Source organism: Ictalurus furcatus, chromosome 12 (assembly GCF_023375685.1).
Source record: "Ictalurus furcatus strain D&B chromosome 12, Billie_1.0, whole genome shotgun sequence".
NCBI lineage: Eukaryota > Metazoa > Chordata > Actinopteri > Siluriformes > Ictaluridae > Ictalurus > Ictalurus furcatus.
Window position 1 is genome coordinate 26423296 of NC_071266.1, and position 15652 is coordinate 26438947.

At 46.5% G+C, this 15652-nt stretch overlaps 1 protein-coding gene across 1 annotated transcript; it reads left to right on the plus strand.

Annotated features, from left to right (window-relative positions):
- Nucleotides 1–1616: 1616 nt before the first annotated feature.
- rangap1a (RAN GTPase activating protein 1a) lies at nt 1617–14314 on the plus strand. Its single transcript, XM_053637258.1, has 16 exons — nt 1617–1851; nt 2284–2403; nt 5428–5555; nt 6395–6454; nt 7003–7182; nt 8322–8456; nt 8565–8723; nt 11536–11649; nt 11841–11940; nt 12024–12108; nt 12207–12399; nt 12893–13009; nt 13133–13238; nt 13344–13432; nt 13633–13754; nt 13963–14314. Exons 2-16 carry the CDS (start codon nt 2292–2294, stop codon nt 14042–14044), a joined length of 1782 nt encoding a protein of 593 aa, XP_053493233.1. The 5' UTR covers nt 1617–1851; nt 2284–2291; the 3' UTR covers nt 14045–14314.
- The last annotated feature ends 1338 nt before the right edge of the window (nt 14315–15652 follow it).

Below are 15652 nucleotides of genomic sequence, written 5' to 3' on the forward strand. Positions count from 1 at the left end.
TACACACCGCCGGGTTACAGCGCTTACAGAGCTTACCGCGCATGCGTCTTTAAAGCGCACCTATTATGGTTTTGAAACGTGTCTAATTTTGTTTTAAAGCTCTCATACGATAGATTTACATGCATCCGAGGTCAAAAAACACTTTAACGTGCTCATAATTTAAATGGTCACAAACGACTCGTTCAATGATCCGTTCTAAAGGATTCGCTCTAAACTCCTCCTTTCAGAGACCATACTCTGCTCTGATTGGTCAGATGTCCCAGTCTGTCGTGATTGGTCTACTGCTGTCAGTAAGCAGGCGATGAAGACCAGAGGTGGGGCTTTTTGTTACGAACCTACGCAGGTTAGTACAGGAAGTAAAGTCTGGAATCACTAACGAGTCGATTCAGCTGTTCAGAATCGGTTCCTTCTTTTGGGAGTCGATAACTCCGTTTGTCGTGCGCTTTGATTTTTGAAACTTTGCAGACGTTTTACATTCACAAACAGCTGTATAGCATGCTGCATGGAAGGTGATATTTGAAAAAGCATAATGGGTGCACTTTAAAAAAAAAAAAATTACGATAGCGGTAGTAGCCGTATCATTTTTACTGACTCGAATCTTTGAATCTCGTTCAGCAAAACGAACGAATCTCGATTCAAATCGTTTCGTTCATTTGAGCAAATTCAATTCAATTGTTATATTTTCTTTCACACCGCGTGTAACTTGCGCAAACTTTCATCACGTTCTGAATAAGGAAAAATAAAAATGACAATGCAGTCGAGGACAAATCATGAGAAACAGGAATGATGAATTCGCCACTCGACTGGGTCTTCCGGTCCGGGCTGTCACGTGACAGCCGCATACGCTGAGTATCTCGTGGCCTCTTTTCTCACACCTTTTCTAGCAGACGCTGAACACAATCTGCATGTACGTAACGTTTATGGAAGGAGTCTCCAGTGTCGGTGCTTCGTAACCATTTGAGGTAAAGCTGTAACGTTGACTTTCCCGGCATCTTCAGGATGGAGAAGTTTGGAGGTTTCTCTGTAACATGACACGCTGTGTTGTTGTTGTTGTTTGTCGTATTAACTTTGAGATAAAAAACGAGAGGCTGGTGAGAGAGCGACTGTTTACAGCTGCTACAACAGAAGTGAGAACAAGAACTTGCTTGTTTTGTTTTGCGGTTTTCGCAGGAAATTAGGAGAGATTGGTTCGAGGACTTCCTTCTTTGCAGCGCTAAATAGCTATGCTAGTTAGCTAAAATAGACGCCATAAGAATCTTCGAGAGATTCTTCACTTTGAACGTGTTCATTTAGCTGAATAGCGCTAATCCGTAATAACGCGTGGATACCATTTTAGCTATCATCAATAACATTCTTGACAGACTCTTGATGGAGTCAGATTATAACCAAGTAGCATCGGGTTGCTAGGCGACTCGGTCTTTATGCAAAACGGGTCACACCCATGACCTCCTTTTCTGTTTACAAACACCAGAAGTGGTTTAATGGGTTGAATAATCGATTCCGGGATGGTAGTGGTGAGTCACACCATCACACCACCTCATCGTTTATTACTGCGCTATCACAGCACCTTTCTTAAACAGAGTTTTATTCCTTACTGACACTGTATGCAATAAATAAAAGTAAAAAATACAACTCCCGCACCAAAAATTAATGAAATAAATAAATAAATAAATCACGGACTACAGGCTTAACCTGATAAAGGACTACAACTCCCGTTAGCCATCCACGGCGCGCAGCTTTCAAACGCCGTGACGTCATCCGAATGAGCGGGACGACTCCACCGATGTATTTGCGCGTGTGCATGTTGTTTACCTTTCACGACCAACAAACCGGATTAAAAGCGTTAAAGAGGTGAATATAAGCGCGCGGTTTATGAAATGATGTACCACACTGATCCATAACACGCGGATAAACCCGATCTGCCGAGCGCGCGCGTGTAAATATCCGTCCTTTAGCTAAATGCTAGCTAAGTGAGGATTCGGCGTCGCTTTTAATTCAGAGCAGGGCAGCGGTTATAATATCAGGAGGAAGAGACGCAAAGAATGCAGTAGTGTGTCTATTTTTTTTTAATTATGAATACAGATTTCATCCACAAAATATCTCATTTGCTCCTTGAGCCGCAGAAAGTAACGTCTTCATGATGATAGCACTGTTGTGGTGCATGATTCACTTCCGGGGCATGGGGAAGGTGCAATCGCATGCGCACTGGCCTCTAATACAGATGTTGCTAGAAAACTCCACCCTGGTACACAGAGACTCTCTCTTTCTGTGTGTGTTTTGTAGGTGTGAGGATGGCGTCGGACGTGGTGGCCCAGCTGGCCGACTCTCTGGCCCGGACTCAGGTGGGAGAGGGAGAGCTGAGCTATAAGGGACAGGGCCTGAAGTTGGACAACGCAGAGTCTGGTGTGTTCATCATCACACACTGTTCATCATCACACACACTGTTCATCATCATCACGCTGTTCATCATCATCACGCTGTTCATCATCACACGCGCTGTTCATCATCATCACGCTGTTCATCATCACACACGCTGTTCATCACACACGCTGTTCATCATCACACACACTGTTCATCATCACACACACTGTTCATCATCACACACGCTGTTCATCATCATCATCACGCTGTTCATCATCACACACGCTGTTCATCATCACACACGCTGTTCATCATCACACACGCTGTTCATCATCACACGCGCTGTTCATCATCACACACGCTGTTCATCATCACACACGCTGTTCATCATCACACACGCTGTTCATCATCACACACACTGTTCATCATCATCACACACGCTGTTCATCATCACACACGCTGTTCATCATCATCACACACGCTGTTCATCATCACACACGCTGTTCATCATCACACACGCTGTTCATCATCATCACACACGCTGTTCATCATCACACACGCTGTTCATCATCATCGCGCTGTTCATCATCATCACGCTGTTCATCATCACACGCGCTGTTCATCACACGCGCTGTTCATCACACGCGCTGTTCATCATCACACACGCTGTTCATCATCATCACACACACTGTTCATCATCATCACACACGCTGTTCATCATCACACACGCTGTTCATCATCACACACGCTGTTCATCATCACACACACTGTTCATCATCATCACACACACTGTTCATCATCACACGCTGTTCATCATCACACACGCTGTTCATCATCACACACGCTGTTCATCATCACACACGCTGTTCATCATCACACACGCTGTTCATCATCACACACACTGTTCATCATCACACACACTGTTCATCATCACACACGCTGTTCATCATCACACACGCTGTTCATCATCACACACGCTGTTCATCATCATCACACACGCTGTTCATCATCACACACGCTGTTCATCATCACACACGCTGTTCATCATCACACACGCTGTTCATCATCACACACGCTGTTCATCATCATCACACACGCTGTTCATCATCACACACGCTGTTCATCATCACACACGCTGTTCATCATCACACACGCTGTTCATCATCATCACACACGCTGTTCATCATCACACACGCTGTTCATCATCACACACGCTGTTCATCATCACACACGCTGTTCATCATCACACACGCTGTTCATCATCACACACGCTGTTCATCATCACACACGCTGTTCATCATCATCACACACGCTGTTCATCATCATCACACACGCTGTTCATCATCACACACGCTGTTCATCATCACACACGCTGTTCATCATCACACACGCTGTTCATCATCACACACACTGTTCATCATCATCACACACGCTGTTCATCATCACACACGCTGTTCATCATCACACGCGCTGTTCATCATCACACGCGCTGTTCATCATCATCACACACGCTGTTCATCATCACACGCGCTGTTCATCATCACACGCGCTGTTCATCATCACACGCGCTGTTCATCATCATCGCGCTGTTCATCATCATCACGCTGTTGTTCATCACACGCGCTGTTCATCATCACACACGCTGTTCATCATCATCACACACGCTGTTCATCATCACACACGCTGTTCATCATCACACACGCTGTTCATCATCACACACGCTGTTCATCATCACACACGCTGTTCATCATCATCACACACGCTGTTCATCATCATCACACACGCTGTTCATCATCACACACGCTGTTCATCATCACACACGCTGTTCATCATCACACACGCTGTTCATCATCATCACACACGCTGTTCATCATCACACACGCTGTTCATCATCACACACGCTGTTCATCATCACACACGCTGTTCATCATCACACACGCTGTTCATCATCACACACGCTGTTCATCATCATCACACACGCTGTTCATCATCACACACACTGTTCATCATCATCACACACGCTGTTCATCATCACACGCGCTGTTCATCATCACACGCGCTGTTCATCATCACACGCGCTGTTCATCATCATCACACACGCTGTTCATCATCACACGCGCTGTTCATCATCACACGCGCTGTTCATCATCACACGCGCTGTTCATCATCACACGCGCTGTTCATCATCATCGCGCTGTTCATCATCATCACGCTGTTGTTCATCACACGCGCTGTTCATCATCACACACGCTGTTCATCATCATCACACACGCTGTTCATCATCACACACGCTGTTCATCATCACACACACTGTTCATCATCATCACACACACTGTTCATCATCATCACACACGCTGTTCATCATCACACACGCTGTTCATCATCATCGCGCTGTTCATCATCATCACGCTGTTCATCATCACACGCGCTGTTCATCACACGCGCTGTTCATCATCACACACACTGTTCATCATCATCACACACACTGTTCATCATCATCACACACACTGTTCATCATCACACACGCTGTTCATCATCACACACGCTGTTCATCATCACACGCGCTGTTCATCATCACACACGCTGTTCATCACACACGCTGTTCATCATCACACACGCTGTTCATCATCATCACGCTGTTCATCATCACACGCTGTTCATCACACACACGCTGTTCATCACACACACTGTTCATCATCACACGCGTTGTTCTTCATCACACACGCTGTTCATCATCACGCTGTTCATCATCATCACGCTGTTCATCATCACACGCGCTGTTCATCATCACACGCGCTGTTCATCATCACACGCGCTGTTCATCATCACACGCGCTGTTCATCACACCCGCTGTTCATCACACACGCTGTTCATCACACACACTGTTCATCATCACACACGCTGTTCATCATCACACACACTGTTCATCATCACACACACTGTTCATCATCATCATCACGCTGTTCATCATCACACACGCTGTTCATCATCACACACGCTGTTCATCATCACACATACCTTCTTTAACCTCTCGTTCTTTGTCCTCCGTCCTCCTCCGGTGTGCAGTGGAGGACATTGTGAAGGCGATTCGGAAGTTTGAGGGTCTGCGTGCTCTGCGTTTGGAGGGAAACACGTTCGGAGTGGAAGCTGCACAGGCCATCGCTAGAGCACTGGAGGACAAGCACGACTTTCAGGTACTCACAATGTCTCGCATGTCTCTACACAGTCTCATAATGTCTCGCACTGTGCAACAATGTCTCACACGGTCTGAAAAATGTCTCACAATGTCCAAGACTGTCCCACAGTGCCTCACAATGTCCAAGACTGTCCCACGGTGCCTCACAATGTCCCAGACTGTCCCACAGTGCCTCACAATGTCCAAGACTGTCCCACAGTGCCTCATAATGTCCCAGACTGTCCCACGGTGCCTCACAATGTCCCAGACTGTCCCACAGTGCCTCGCAATGTCCCAGACTGTCCCACAGTGCCTCACATTGTCCAAGACTGTCCCACAGTGCCTCGCAATGTCCCAGACTGTCCCACAGTGCCTCGCAATGTCCCAGACTGTCCCACAGTGCCTCGCAATGTCCCAGACTGTCCCACAGTGCCTCACATTGTCCAAGACTGTCCCACAGTGCCTCACAATGTCCCAGACTGTCCCACAGTGCCTCACAATGTCCAAGACTGTCCCACAGTGCCTCGCAATGTCCCAGACTGTCCCACAGTGCCTCGCAATGTCCCAGACTGTCCCACAGTGCCTCGCAGTGTCCAAGACTGTCCCACAGTGCCTCACATTGTCCAAGACTGTGCCTCACAATGTCCCAGACTGTCTCACAGTGTCTCGCAATGTCCAAGACTGTCCCACAGGGTCTCACACTGTTGCACACTGTATTCCATTGTCTCACACAATCTCACACTGACACCCCCCACCTTACAGTTCTGACACCCCAATGTCCCTGCACTCCACTGGAATATTTATTACTGTGTGTGTGTGTGTTAATAATGATAGAACATCTGTCTGTGTTTACTGCAGTGTTGTTACTGGAGCGACATGTTCACGGGCCGCCTGCGTTCGGAGATCCCACCTGCTCTGGTAAGACCTGCTGGAGCAGAACACCCACCCCAACCCACACACACCCACTCACTCAGTCTGAGTATAAAACATGGAAAGGGTCCTGTTTATCCCTATCAAGCTAATCTTTTAAGCATGCAGTGTGCACAGTCGGGCGGCTGTGGCTCAGGTGGCAGAGCGGGTTGTCCGGTGGTAGAGCGGGAGGTCCACTAATCGTAGGGTTGGTGGCTCGATTCCCAGCCCACGTGTCCTTGAGAACCCAAGGTGCTCCCGATGGCAAGTTAGCGCCTTGCATGGCAGCTCTGCTACCGTTGGTGTGTGAGTGTGTGAATGGGTGAATGAGACAGAGTGTAAAGCGCTTTGTAGGACTGCTAAGGTTAAGTGCAGACCATTTAGAGAATCTTTTCTTTTCTTTAAACTCTTTCAAATGAAATGAAAGTGTGTAAAAACAAATAAGACTCGTGTTTCTCTCCTTTTTTGTTCTGTTTTATGAACATGATAGAACCAGTAGTTTGTGTTCATAGTGTTTGTTTATCTCTCTCTCTCTCTCTCTGTTTGTGTGTGTCCAGACATCTCTGGGTGCAGCTCTAATATCTGCCGGCGCTCAGTTAAAGGTGCTGGATCTGAGCGATAACGCGTTCGGACCCGATGGCGTGCAAGGCATCGAGACACTGCTGAAGAGCTCGTCGTGCCACACGCTGCAGGAGCTGCGCCTTAACAACTGCGGGATGGGCATCGGGGGAGGAAAGGTGAGAAACTTCTCCACGTGTACCTGCGTGCACGCGGGATTGTTCACGCACTCGCTTGCTTATCTTGTGTACACCTGGAGGATTAAATACACCGTCCGCTACAGACCAAACACCAAACCATAAGCTCAGCTTCTTTTAAAACTTTCTGCCGTCGTCGTGATTGCCGTCATGATCTCGAATCAGAAAACCCCAGACCGTACCTTCACAAATATCGACCAATCTAGAAGATCCACATTACCGGATGAACCGTAATAAGAAAACAGTTAGTGTTACTGAATAACGGAGCGTCCGCCGTACAAGTCCATGTGAATGAGCTGTTGCTATGGAAACGACACCGTATCAGAACGCGCGCGTCAGTATACGCTACCCGGCAAAAGTTTAGACACGCTCATTCTTTATTTTTCTCCAGATTTTAGAATAATAAAGTCATCAAAACTCTGGAGTAACAGAGTATTTTATCATCTTCAAAGCCGACGCCCTTTTCGCCTAGAATTTCCAGAAATGCGTTCTTGGCGTTTTCTCGAGCGACGTCTTGAGGAATTTCCCCGAGATGATTTTTAAACAGTATTAAAGGAGTCCACGCCGACGCCGGACTCTTATCGCCTGCTTTTCGGAATATTTCCCTCCGAGTCGTCCGTTTAAATAAAGATTTATTTTGTAAATAAAACGTTAGTTTTCTAATGAAGGAAACGAATACGTCGGGACGATTATATTTCTGTCTACGACACGGATTTCACACGTTTAATCACACAGATCAAAAAGGTTTTGACTTCGTGAGAAACGTTTCAGTCGCGTGTCCACAAACTTTTGACCGGTAGCGTATATCCGCACTACTGTCCGTGCTGCTTGTTTGTAGAAAATGAACCAGCACCTCCTGACCAATCAGGATGCAGGATTGAACAGCGCTGTGGATAACGTGTAATATGCTGATCAGGATGTCTGAATGTGAATTTGCGCATAAATCGCTCACGCGGTGTGGTTTTATTTACAGAGAGACATCTTTGACCAGGTGTTTATTGTTACCATGGTTAGTACATCAGTAGCGGTTTCGCAGCCCTTCTCAGTATTCGCTTCAAAACTGATTTTTTGTACGCGTTCACGGCTCACTGTGGCTTCATCGTGTCCTCCGCACACTTCAGATCCTGGCGGCGGCCCTGACGCAGTGCCATAAAGAGTCGAGCAAGCTCGGCGCCCCTCTGAGGCTGAAGATCTTCATCGCAGGACGGAACAGGCTGGAGAACGACGGAGCCACGGCGCTGGCTCATGCCTTTCAGGTGACATGTGAACTAACGCCACCACGGCAGCAAAATAAAAAGGCTTTATAGTGAGATGAGCTGCTCATACGTTGCTTTTAGAAAAGTACTAACTCTGCATGTCCACAGCTGATGGGCAGTCTGGAGGAAGTCCACATGCCTCAGAACGGCATCAACCACCCCGGAGTGACGGCTCTGGCCAACGCCGTGCAGCACAACCCCCAGCTCCGAGTGCTCAACCTCAACGACAACACCTTCACCAAGAAAGGAGCCATCGCCATGGCGCAGGTGTGAACACGCAGCACGCTACGGCATCACCGGCATCGTCGTTATTCTTATCATCAACAACACACCATTCTGCATGTCTCACAGCCTTCATTTGATCAAATATAATTGAACAAAAGAGCTAAACAGGAATATAGGAACAGTGTAGAGAATGGGGGGGGGGGGGGTTGCATTTTCTGTGTGTTATCATCGGAGTACATTGCTACGAGTTATCGCTGAAAAATGTGCCTCTTCTTGGTTCCTGGATTAAAGAGGAGCCAAACGACATGACTCTGGAACGATGTCAATGTTTTTCGAGCTCTCCTATCAGCTGACACTCTCTGGAAGCCCCGCCCCCTTCTCTCATCTAACGTTACTAACGTTAATATTTCGGCCACTCTCTCTCGCCTCGTCTCCATCAATTCCGTCTGTATACGTTCAACTGAGATAACGTTAGACAAGTATATATTCTTCATCCGTTAATTATGTTTATTAGAGATTAGTTTAAATAATTAGAAGGTAATAGAAGTCATCCAAAAGGCTTTTAAAGGCTGTTCAAATGTTGCTGGTTATAACGCTCTTTCTCTGCTGACGCAGTCTGTATCTAATCATGTTGGGTGTAGTTTCCGGGTGTGATTATATTGGGTGTAGTTTCTGGGTGTGACCATGTTGGGTGTAGTTTCTGGGTGTGATTATGTTGGGTGTAGTTTCTGGGTGTGACCATGTTGGGTGTAGTTTCTGGGTGTAGTTTCTTGGTGTAGTTTCTGGGTGTGACCATGTTGGGTGTAGTTTCTGGGTGTGATCATGTTAGGTGTAGTTTCTGGGTGTAGTTTCTGGGTGTGATCATGTTGGGTGTAGTTTCAGGGTGTGATCATGTTGGGTGTAGATTCTTGGTGTAGTTTCTGGGTGTGATCATGTTGGGTGTAGTTTCTTGATGTGATCATGTTGGGTGTAGTTTCAGGGTGTAGTTTCTTGGTGTGATCATGTTGGGTGTAGTTTCTTGGTGTGATCATGTTGGGTGTAGTTTCAGGGTGTGATCATGTTGGGTGTAGTTTCTGGGTGTGATCATGTTGGGTGTAGTTTCTTGGTGTGATCATGTTGGGTGTAGTTTCAGGGTGTAGTTTCTTGGTGTGATCATGTTGGGTGTAGTTTCTTGGTGTGATCATGTTGGGTGTAGTTTCAGGGTGTAGTTTCTTGGTGTGATCATGTTGGGTGTAGTTTCAGGGTGTAGTTTCTTGGTGTGATCATGTTGGGTGTAGTTTCTTGGTGTGATCATGTTGGGTGTAGTTTCAGGGTGTAGTTTCTTGGTGTGATCATGTTGGGTGTAGTTTCTTGGTGTGATCATGTTGGGTGTAGTTTCAGGGTGTAGTTTCTTGGTGTGATCATGTTGGGTGTAGTTTCTTGGTGTGATCATGTTGGGTGTAGTTTCAGGGTGTGATCATGTTGGGTGTAGTTTCAGGGTGTGATCATGTTGGGTGTAGTTTCTGGGTGTGATCATGTTGGGTGTAGTTTCTGGGTGTGATCATGTTGGGTGTAGTTTCTTGGTGTGATCATGTTGGGTGTAGTTTCTTGGTGTAGTTTCTGGGTGTGATCATGTTGGGTGTAGTTTCTTGGTGTGATCATGTTGGGTGTAGTTTCAGGGTGTAGTTTCTTGGTGTGATCATGTTGGGTGTAGTTTCTTGGTGTGATCATGTTGGGTGTAGTTTCTGGGTGTGATCATGTTGGGTGTAGTTTCTGGGTGTGATCATGTTGGGTGTAGTTTCTGGGTGTGATCATGTTGGGTGTAGTTTCTGGGTGTGATCATGTTGGGTGTAGTTTCTGGGTGTGATCATGTTGGGTGTAGTTTCTGGGTGTGATCATGTTGGGTGTAGTTTCTGGGTGTGATCATGTTGGGTGTAGTTTCTGGGTGTGATCATGTTCGTTGTGCTGGTGTGTGTAGTGCAGTTGTTGCCTCAGCCCGTTTTGCTCAGGGACACTGAGGTAGCAGCTTGCCCAGCAATAATAACGGTAAATGAGACCTGGATAGCACAGGAGAAGGCAGTGTTCCTCAACCTAATCCAGTTCTTATGAAAGTATTTAAATCTCATTTTCAGAGACAAAACATACAGTTCCGTGCAAAAGTTTTTGTGTTTTTAACTTTGTTATAGATTTTTATTTGATGATTTCTTCATTATCGAATCAGTACAGGAACATTTTAGATTCACAAACATCAGTTTTCCAGCACAAAATGAAATAAAGTAAAGAAAGCAGGCAGATGTTAAGCTGCACTCACCGTAAAGAAAATACTCTCTTCCTCCTAAATCAGGACGAGAAAGTATTTAAAGTCCCCATGAATAAAAAACGGGAGTTTTGTTTAGCTTTTAGTATGAATAATGTTTAATAAGCCTTGAGGTTATCTATGAGCTAGTGCGCTCCAATACAACGACAAAATTCGCATTTACAAGATATATGCGTTCAAAATGTACACGTTCTCTCTCTACCACCGATACGGATCAACAACTCCGATGACATCATTCTGCACTTCAGCGTCTCGTCAGATTTTCTGACCAATCAAACGGTCTCTAGAATCTGAAGTGCCCCGCCCACAATGTTATACAAATCCACCGTACTAACTGTCGAGTACGGCTTAGCCCGGGCTGTGAGGTAAATAAACGCTATTGGCTGTTTTAAAAGGGGGAGGAGCCTCTCGATATGTCCCTCCCTGACATCCTGTTTCAGTGGAAATTACATCAAGGGGCACTATAAAACTAAAGGAATGATTCAGTTGTAATGTGTGTGTGTGTGTGTGTGTGTGTGTGTGTGTGTGTGTGTGTGTGTGTGTGTGTGTTTATACCAGGCTCTGAAGCACCTCCGCAGCGTGCAGGTGATAAACTTCGGCGACTGTTTGGTTCGCTCTGAGGGAGCCTTCGCCATAGCCGAGACTCTGAAAGATGGCCTTCCCATCCTCAAGGTACCGAAACACAAACTCCTTCAGATCAGGAAGTACTCAACCCCAGCTTTACCAGAAACGCTCATGAGTGATACCAGTGGAATGTAGACTGGTTTATAGAGACCAGGAGTAGCTGGAAACTCTCTACTGGTGTGCGTGAACATGTACGTAGTGATCCGTTGCTGTGTATTTCTCCTTTCCTGTTGTTTTAGGAGTTGAATCTGTCGTTCGGGGAGATCGCAGAAGAGGCTGCTCTGGCTGTTGCAAAAGCAGTGAAGCACAAAGACCAGCTAGAGAAACTCGACCTCAATGGTAACACCCACCCTTCCTCTCTCAGAGATCTGAGCATCCTTTTAAATATTGTTTGTGTGTGAATAATAATAGTGTTTTTGTAGGTAACTGCATCGGCGAGGAAGGGTGTGAGAACCTCCGGGAGCTCATGCAGAGCATGAACATGGGAGACCTGCTGGCCTCTCTGAGGTACACGACATTTACAATAAAACAGTTATTATAATGCACTGAAGAAAACCATGACCTCACTTCCTGTGCGCCGTAACATTCTCTGACTCCGTATACAGTGATGATGAAGGAGAGCCAGATGATGACGAAGATGATGGTGAAGATGACGAAGAAGAAGAGGAGGAGGAGGATGAGGACGACGAGGAGAAGGGGGAGGATGAGGAAGATGATGATGATGAGGAAGATGATGATGAGGATGAAGAGGAGGAAAATGAGGAAGAGGGAGAAGACAAACCCAGAACAAACAAACAGGTCATTTGTTCTTATTTAACACCATCTAGATGCACAGGACACGCCTCCTTTTGTGAGACTGACAAACAGATAGGCCACGCCTCCTTCAAGAAGACTAGCAGACACATAGGCCACGCCTCCGTCACAGAGACTGGCAGACACATAGGCCACTCCTCCTTCACGGAGACTGGCAGACACATAGGCCACGCCTCCTTCATAGAGACTAGCAGACACATAGGCCACGCCTCCTTCACGGAGACTGGCAGACACATAGGCCACTCCTCCTTCATAGAGACTAGCAGACACAGAGGCCACGCCTCCTTCATGGAGACTGGCAGACACATAGGCCACTCCTCCTTCATAGAGACTAGCAGACACAGAGGCCACGCCTCCTTCATGGAGACTGGCAGACACATAGGCCACTCCTCCATCACTGGAATTTTTACATGCACTTACCCCTCACTCCCTTTAGGTAAGCGTGTGTGTGTGTGTGTGTGTGTGTGTGTGCGCGCAGATCTTGACTCCACTTTCAGCCCCTCGCCCTCCAGACGTCTCGTCCTTCCTCTGCTTCCCGTCTCCTGACAAACTGCTGCGTCTTGGTGACCAGAGAGTCCAACTGATCCAGAACCAGGTCAGAGACATGAACCTGTTCATTCTTCTCTCACACTGCTTCAAGAAATAGACTCTGAAATACACCACCATGAGGCATCTTTATACAGGATGTGTGTGTGTGTGTGTGTGTGTGAGAATGCAGGTGGACGTGACAGACATGAGTAAGACTGTAGAGGCCTTCCTGAAGATCTCGTCAGTGTATAAGGAGGAGGATGGCGAGGTGAAGGCAGCGGTGCTGGAAAGTGTTGGTACTGAACACAGCTTCTCTCCATCCTGCTTTTTAGAGCTACTGCAGTGTGTGTAGTTCTAAAGTAAAAGTGTGTGTGCGCGCGCGTGTGTGTGATCATTTCCAGACGCTGTTTTGAGTAAAGCCTTTTCCACACCATCAGTCCAGACGTTTAGTTTCATCTCTGCTTTACTGGTGAAGCTTGGTCTGATAAAGGTACAACACACACACACACACACACACACACACCACTGGACATCATTACATAAATATACACAGATGTTTTGTATATTTTTAATGATATTTTTGGTGGAAAACCTATTTGTAATATACCCGTGTTATCCTCTTCGTATTGTGTGTGTGTGTGTGTGTGTGTGTGTGTGTGTGTGTGTGTGTGTGTGTGTGTGTGTGTGTAGAGTGAGGATAAATTAAAGCCCGTGGCAGTCGTACCAGGTCACCTGCAGTGTTTGGAGCATGTGGTGAAGCAGAAGTATTTCCCTAGAGAGCACATCGCTGTGCTTCATGCCTTTTTGGCCAGGTACACACACACACACACACACACACACACACACACACGTACATACACACACAGGTCTAAAAAAAACCCTCACAGCTACTGCAGTAAATGGTTTAGCATACTCGACAATGAATGTGGTGATTAGGAACAAGAAGTTTACACACTTGCTTGTGTGTGTGTGTGTGTGTGTGTGTGTGTGTGTGTGTGTGTGTGTGTGTGTGTATTCTAGACAAAACAAGTCCTTGGACTCCTGCATCAGTGCTCGAGACAGCCTTCGCACCACCCTGCAGAGACTACTGCCTGAGAGCTAAAGACACACACACACACACACACACACACATACACAAACACAGTGGACGTTTCTCTGCTCCTGGCTGCTCATCTCTCTGTGTTGGAGGATTTTGGGACTAAAAGGAAATCGTAGGACGAGACAGGACTCATGGGCTAAAGACACACACACACACACACACTGTTCAGACTTCACACTCTGCCATGTTTCACTGAATGAGCTCATCTCGGTCTGAAAACTAAAAGCAGTCAGTATAAAAGTAGAACACAATAATAAAAGCTGTGTGTGCTCCTGTGGGGAATCTTTTCACTGATTCATGGCCGAGCTCGTGACTATAAACGCTTTAAAGGCTACAGGAGCAGAAACCTGGAGTCGTGTCCTAAATCCCATCCTGCAGTACGACATACACTGCATACTGCATTCTGATTGGTCAGAAGGTGTCACGCATGCGAATGCACCGGTTCTAACACGTCATCGTGTCTATCACAGCGGACGATCCGCGTAAACTAAGGGTAATGATATACAGATTGTTTTGTTATTTAACAGAAACGGTTTAGATGTTCGGTCCCTCCGGGATTTAATGATTAACGCAGCGTGCAATTTTTCGAAGTTTTCCGCAGAATTGTCATAACGACGCACGTTTAGCTGTACTCATGCGTCGAACGTGAGTACAGCTGAAGGGTCTCGTTTACCAACAGACACCGCTGTAAGACGGCGCAAAACAATTTCATGCGATTAAGAAAAAAAAAAGCACAAAAAAAAACAGCAAGTTGCATCACAACCTTAATAAATAAAAAAAAATTTTTTTAAAAAGCTGCTGTGAAATCGAGCATTTTTGGCCGCAGCGATCGCAATAAACCCCTCCCTGAAATCCTGTACGGACTGATTAACACGAGGAAGGATAATTGTTAACATGATGATTTATGGAAGGAGTCTCCAGTGTCAGCGCCTTGTCCGAGGAAGTCCTCAGGACGAAGGGGAAGAGATGAAGAGACGAAGGAGGAGAGGCTGGTGAAGGAGCGTCTGTATAGCTGCTCTAACGTAAGGTGGAACAGGAACGAACCTGTTTAATGGGCGTTCCATAACGTCCTGTTACAGGAAACTAACCAGCAGCGAGGAGTTAACAGTGACTCTGCTATATAATTATTTTCCTGGGAATTTGTTTTAATTCCTCTTGAAATCTGACATTACTTCCTGCGAATGTGGAATTTGAAAGGCGATGCGTGCTTTTGCTTTTGTAGAGCGGTGGTCACCGAAACTGTTCCTGGAGATCCACCTTCCTGAAGACATCATGCTGTCCACCTGACCATCTAATATCTGCCTTGAGAAGTCCTTGATCAGCTGAAACAGGTGTGATGTGAAACAGGATTCGGGTTGGAGATGAAACCTGCAGCTAGGGAGGTCTCGAGGAAGAGCGCTGGTTGTCGTAGAGGATCTGGAAGTTTCGAGAGACGCACCTTTATGGCCGATAGGATTCGTCTAGTCTGATCACGCGATTCAGCTCGCTTTGCTTAATCGCGATGAATCGTTCGTACCACTGAGAACATCAGCATGGAGCTCCAGAGGAAGAACGGCACACTCCGAAGCTCCGTCTGGGGCACCACGCTCAGGCTGGTAAGCGCTGGACGAT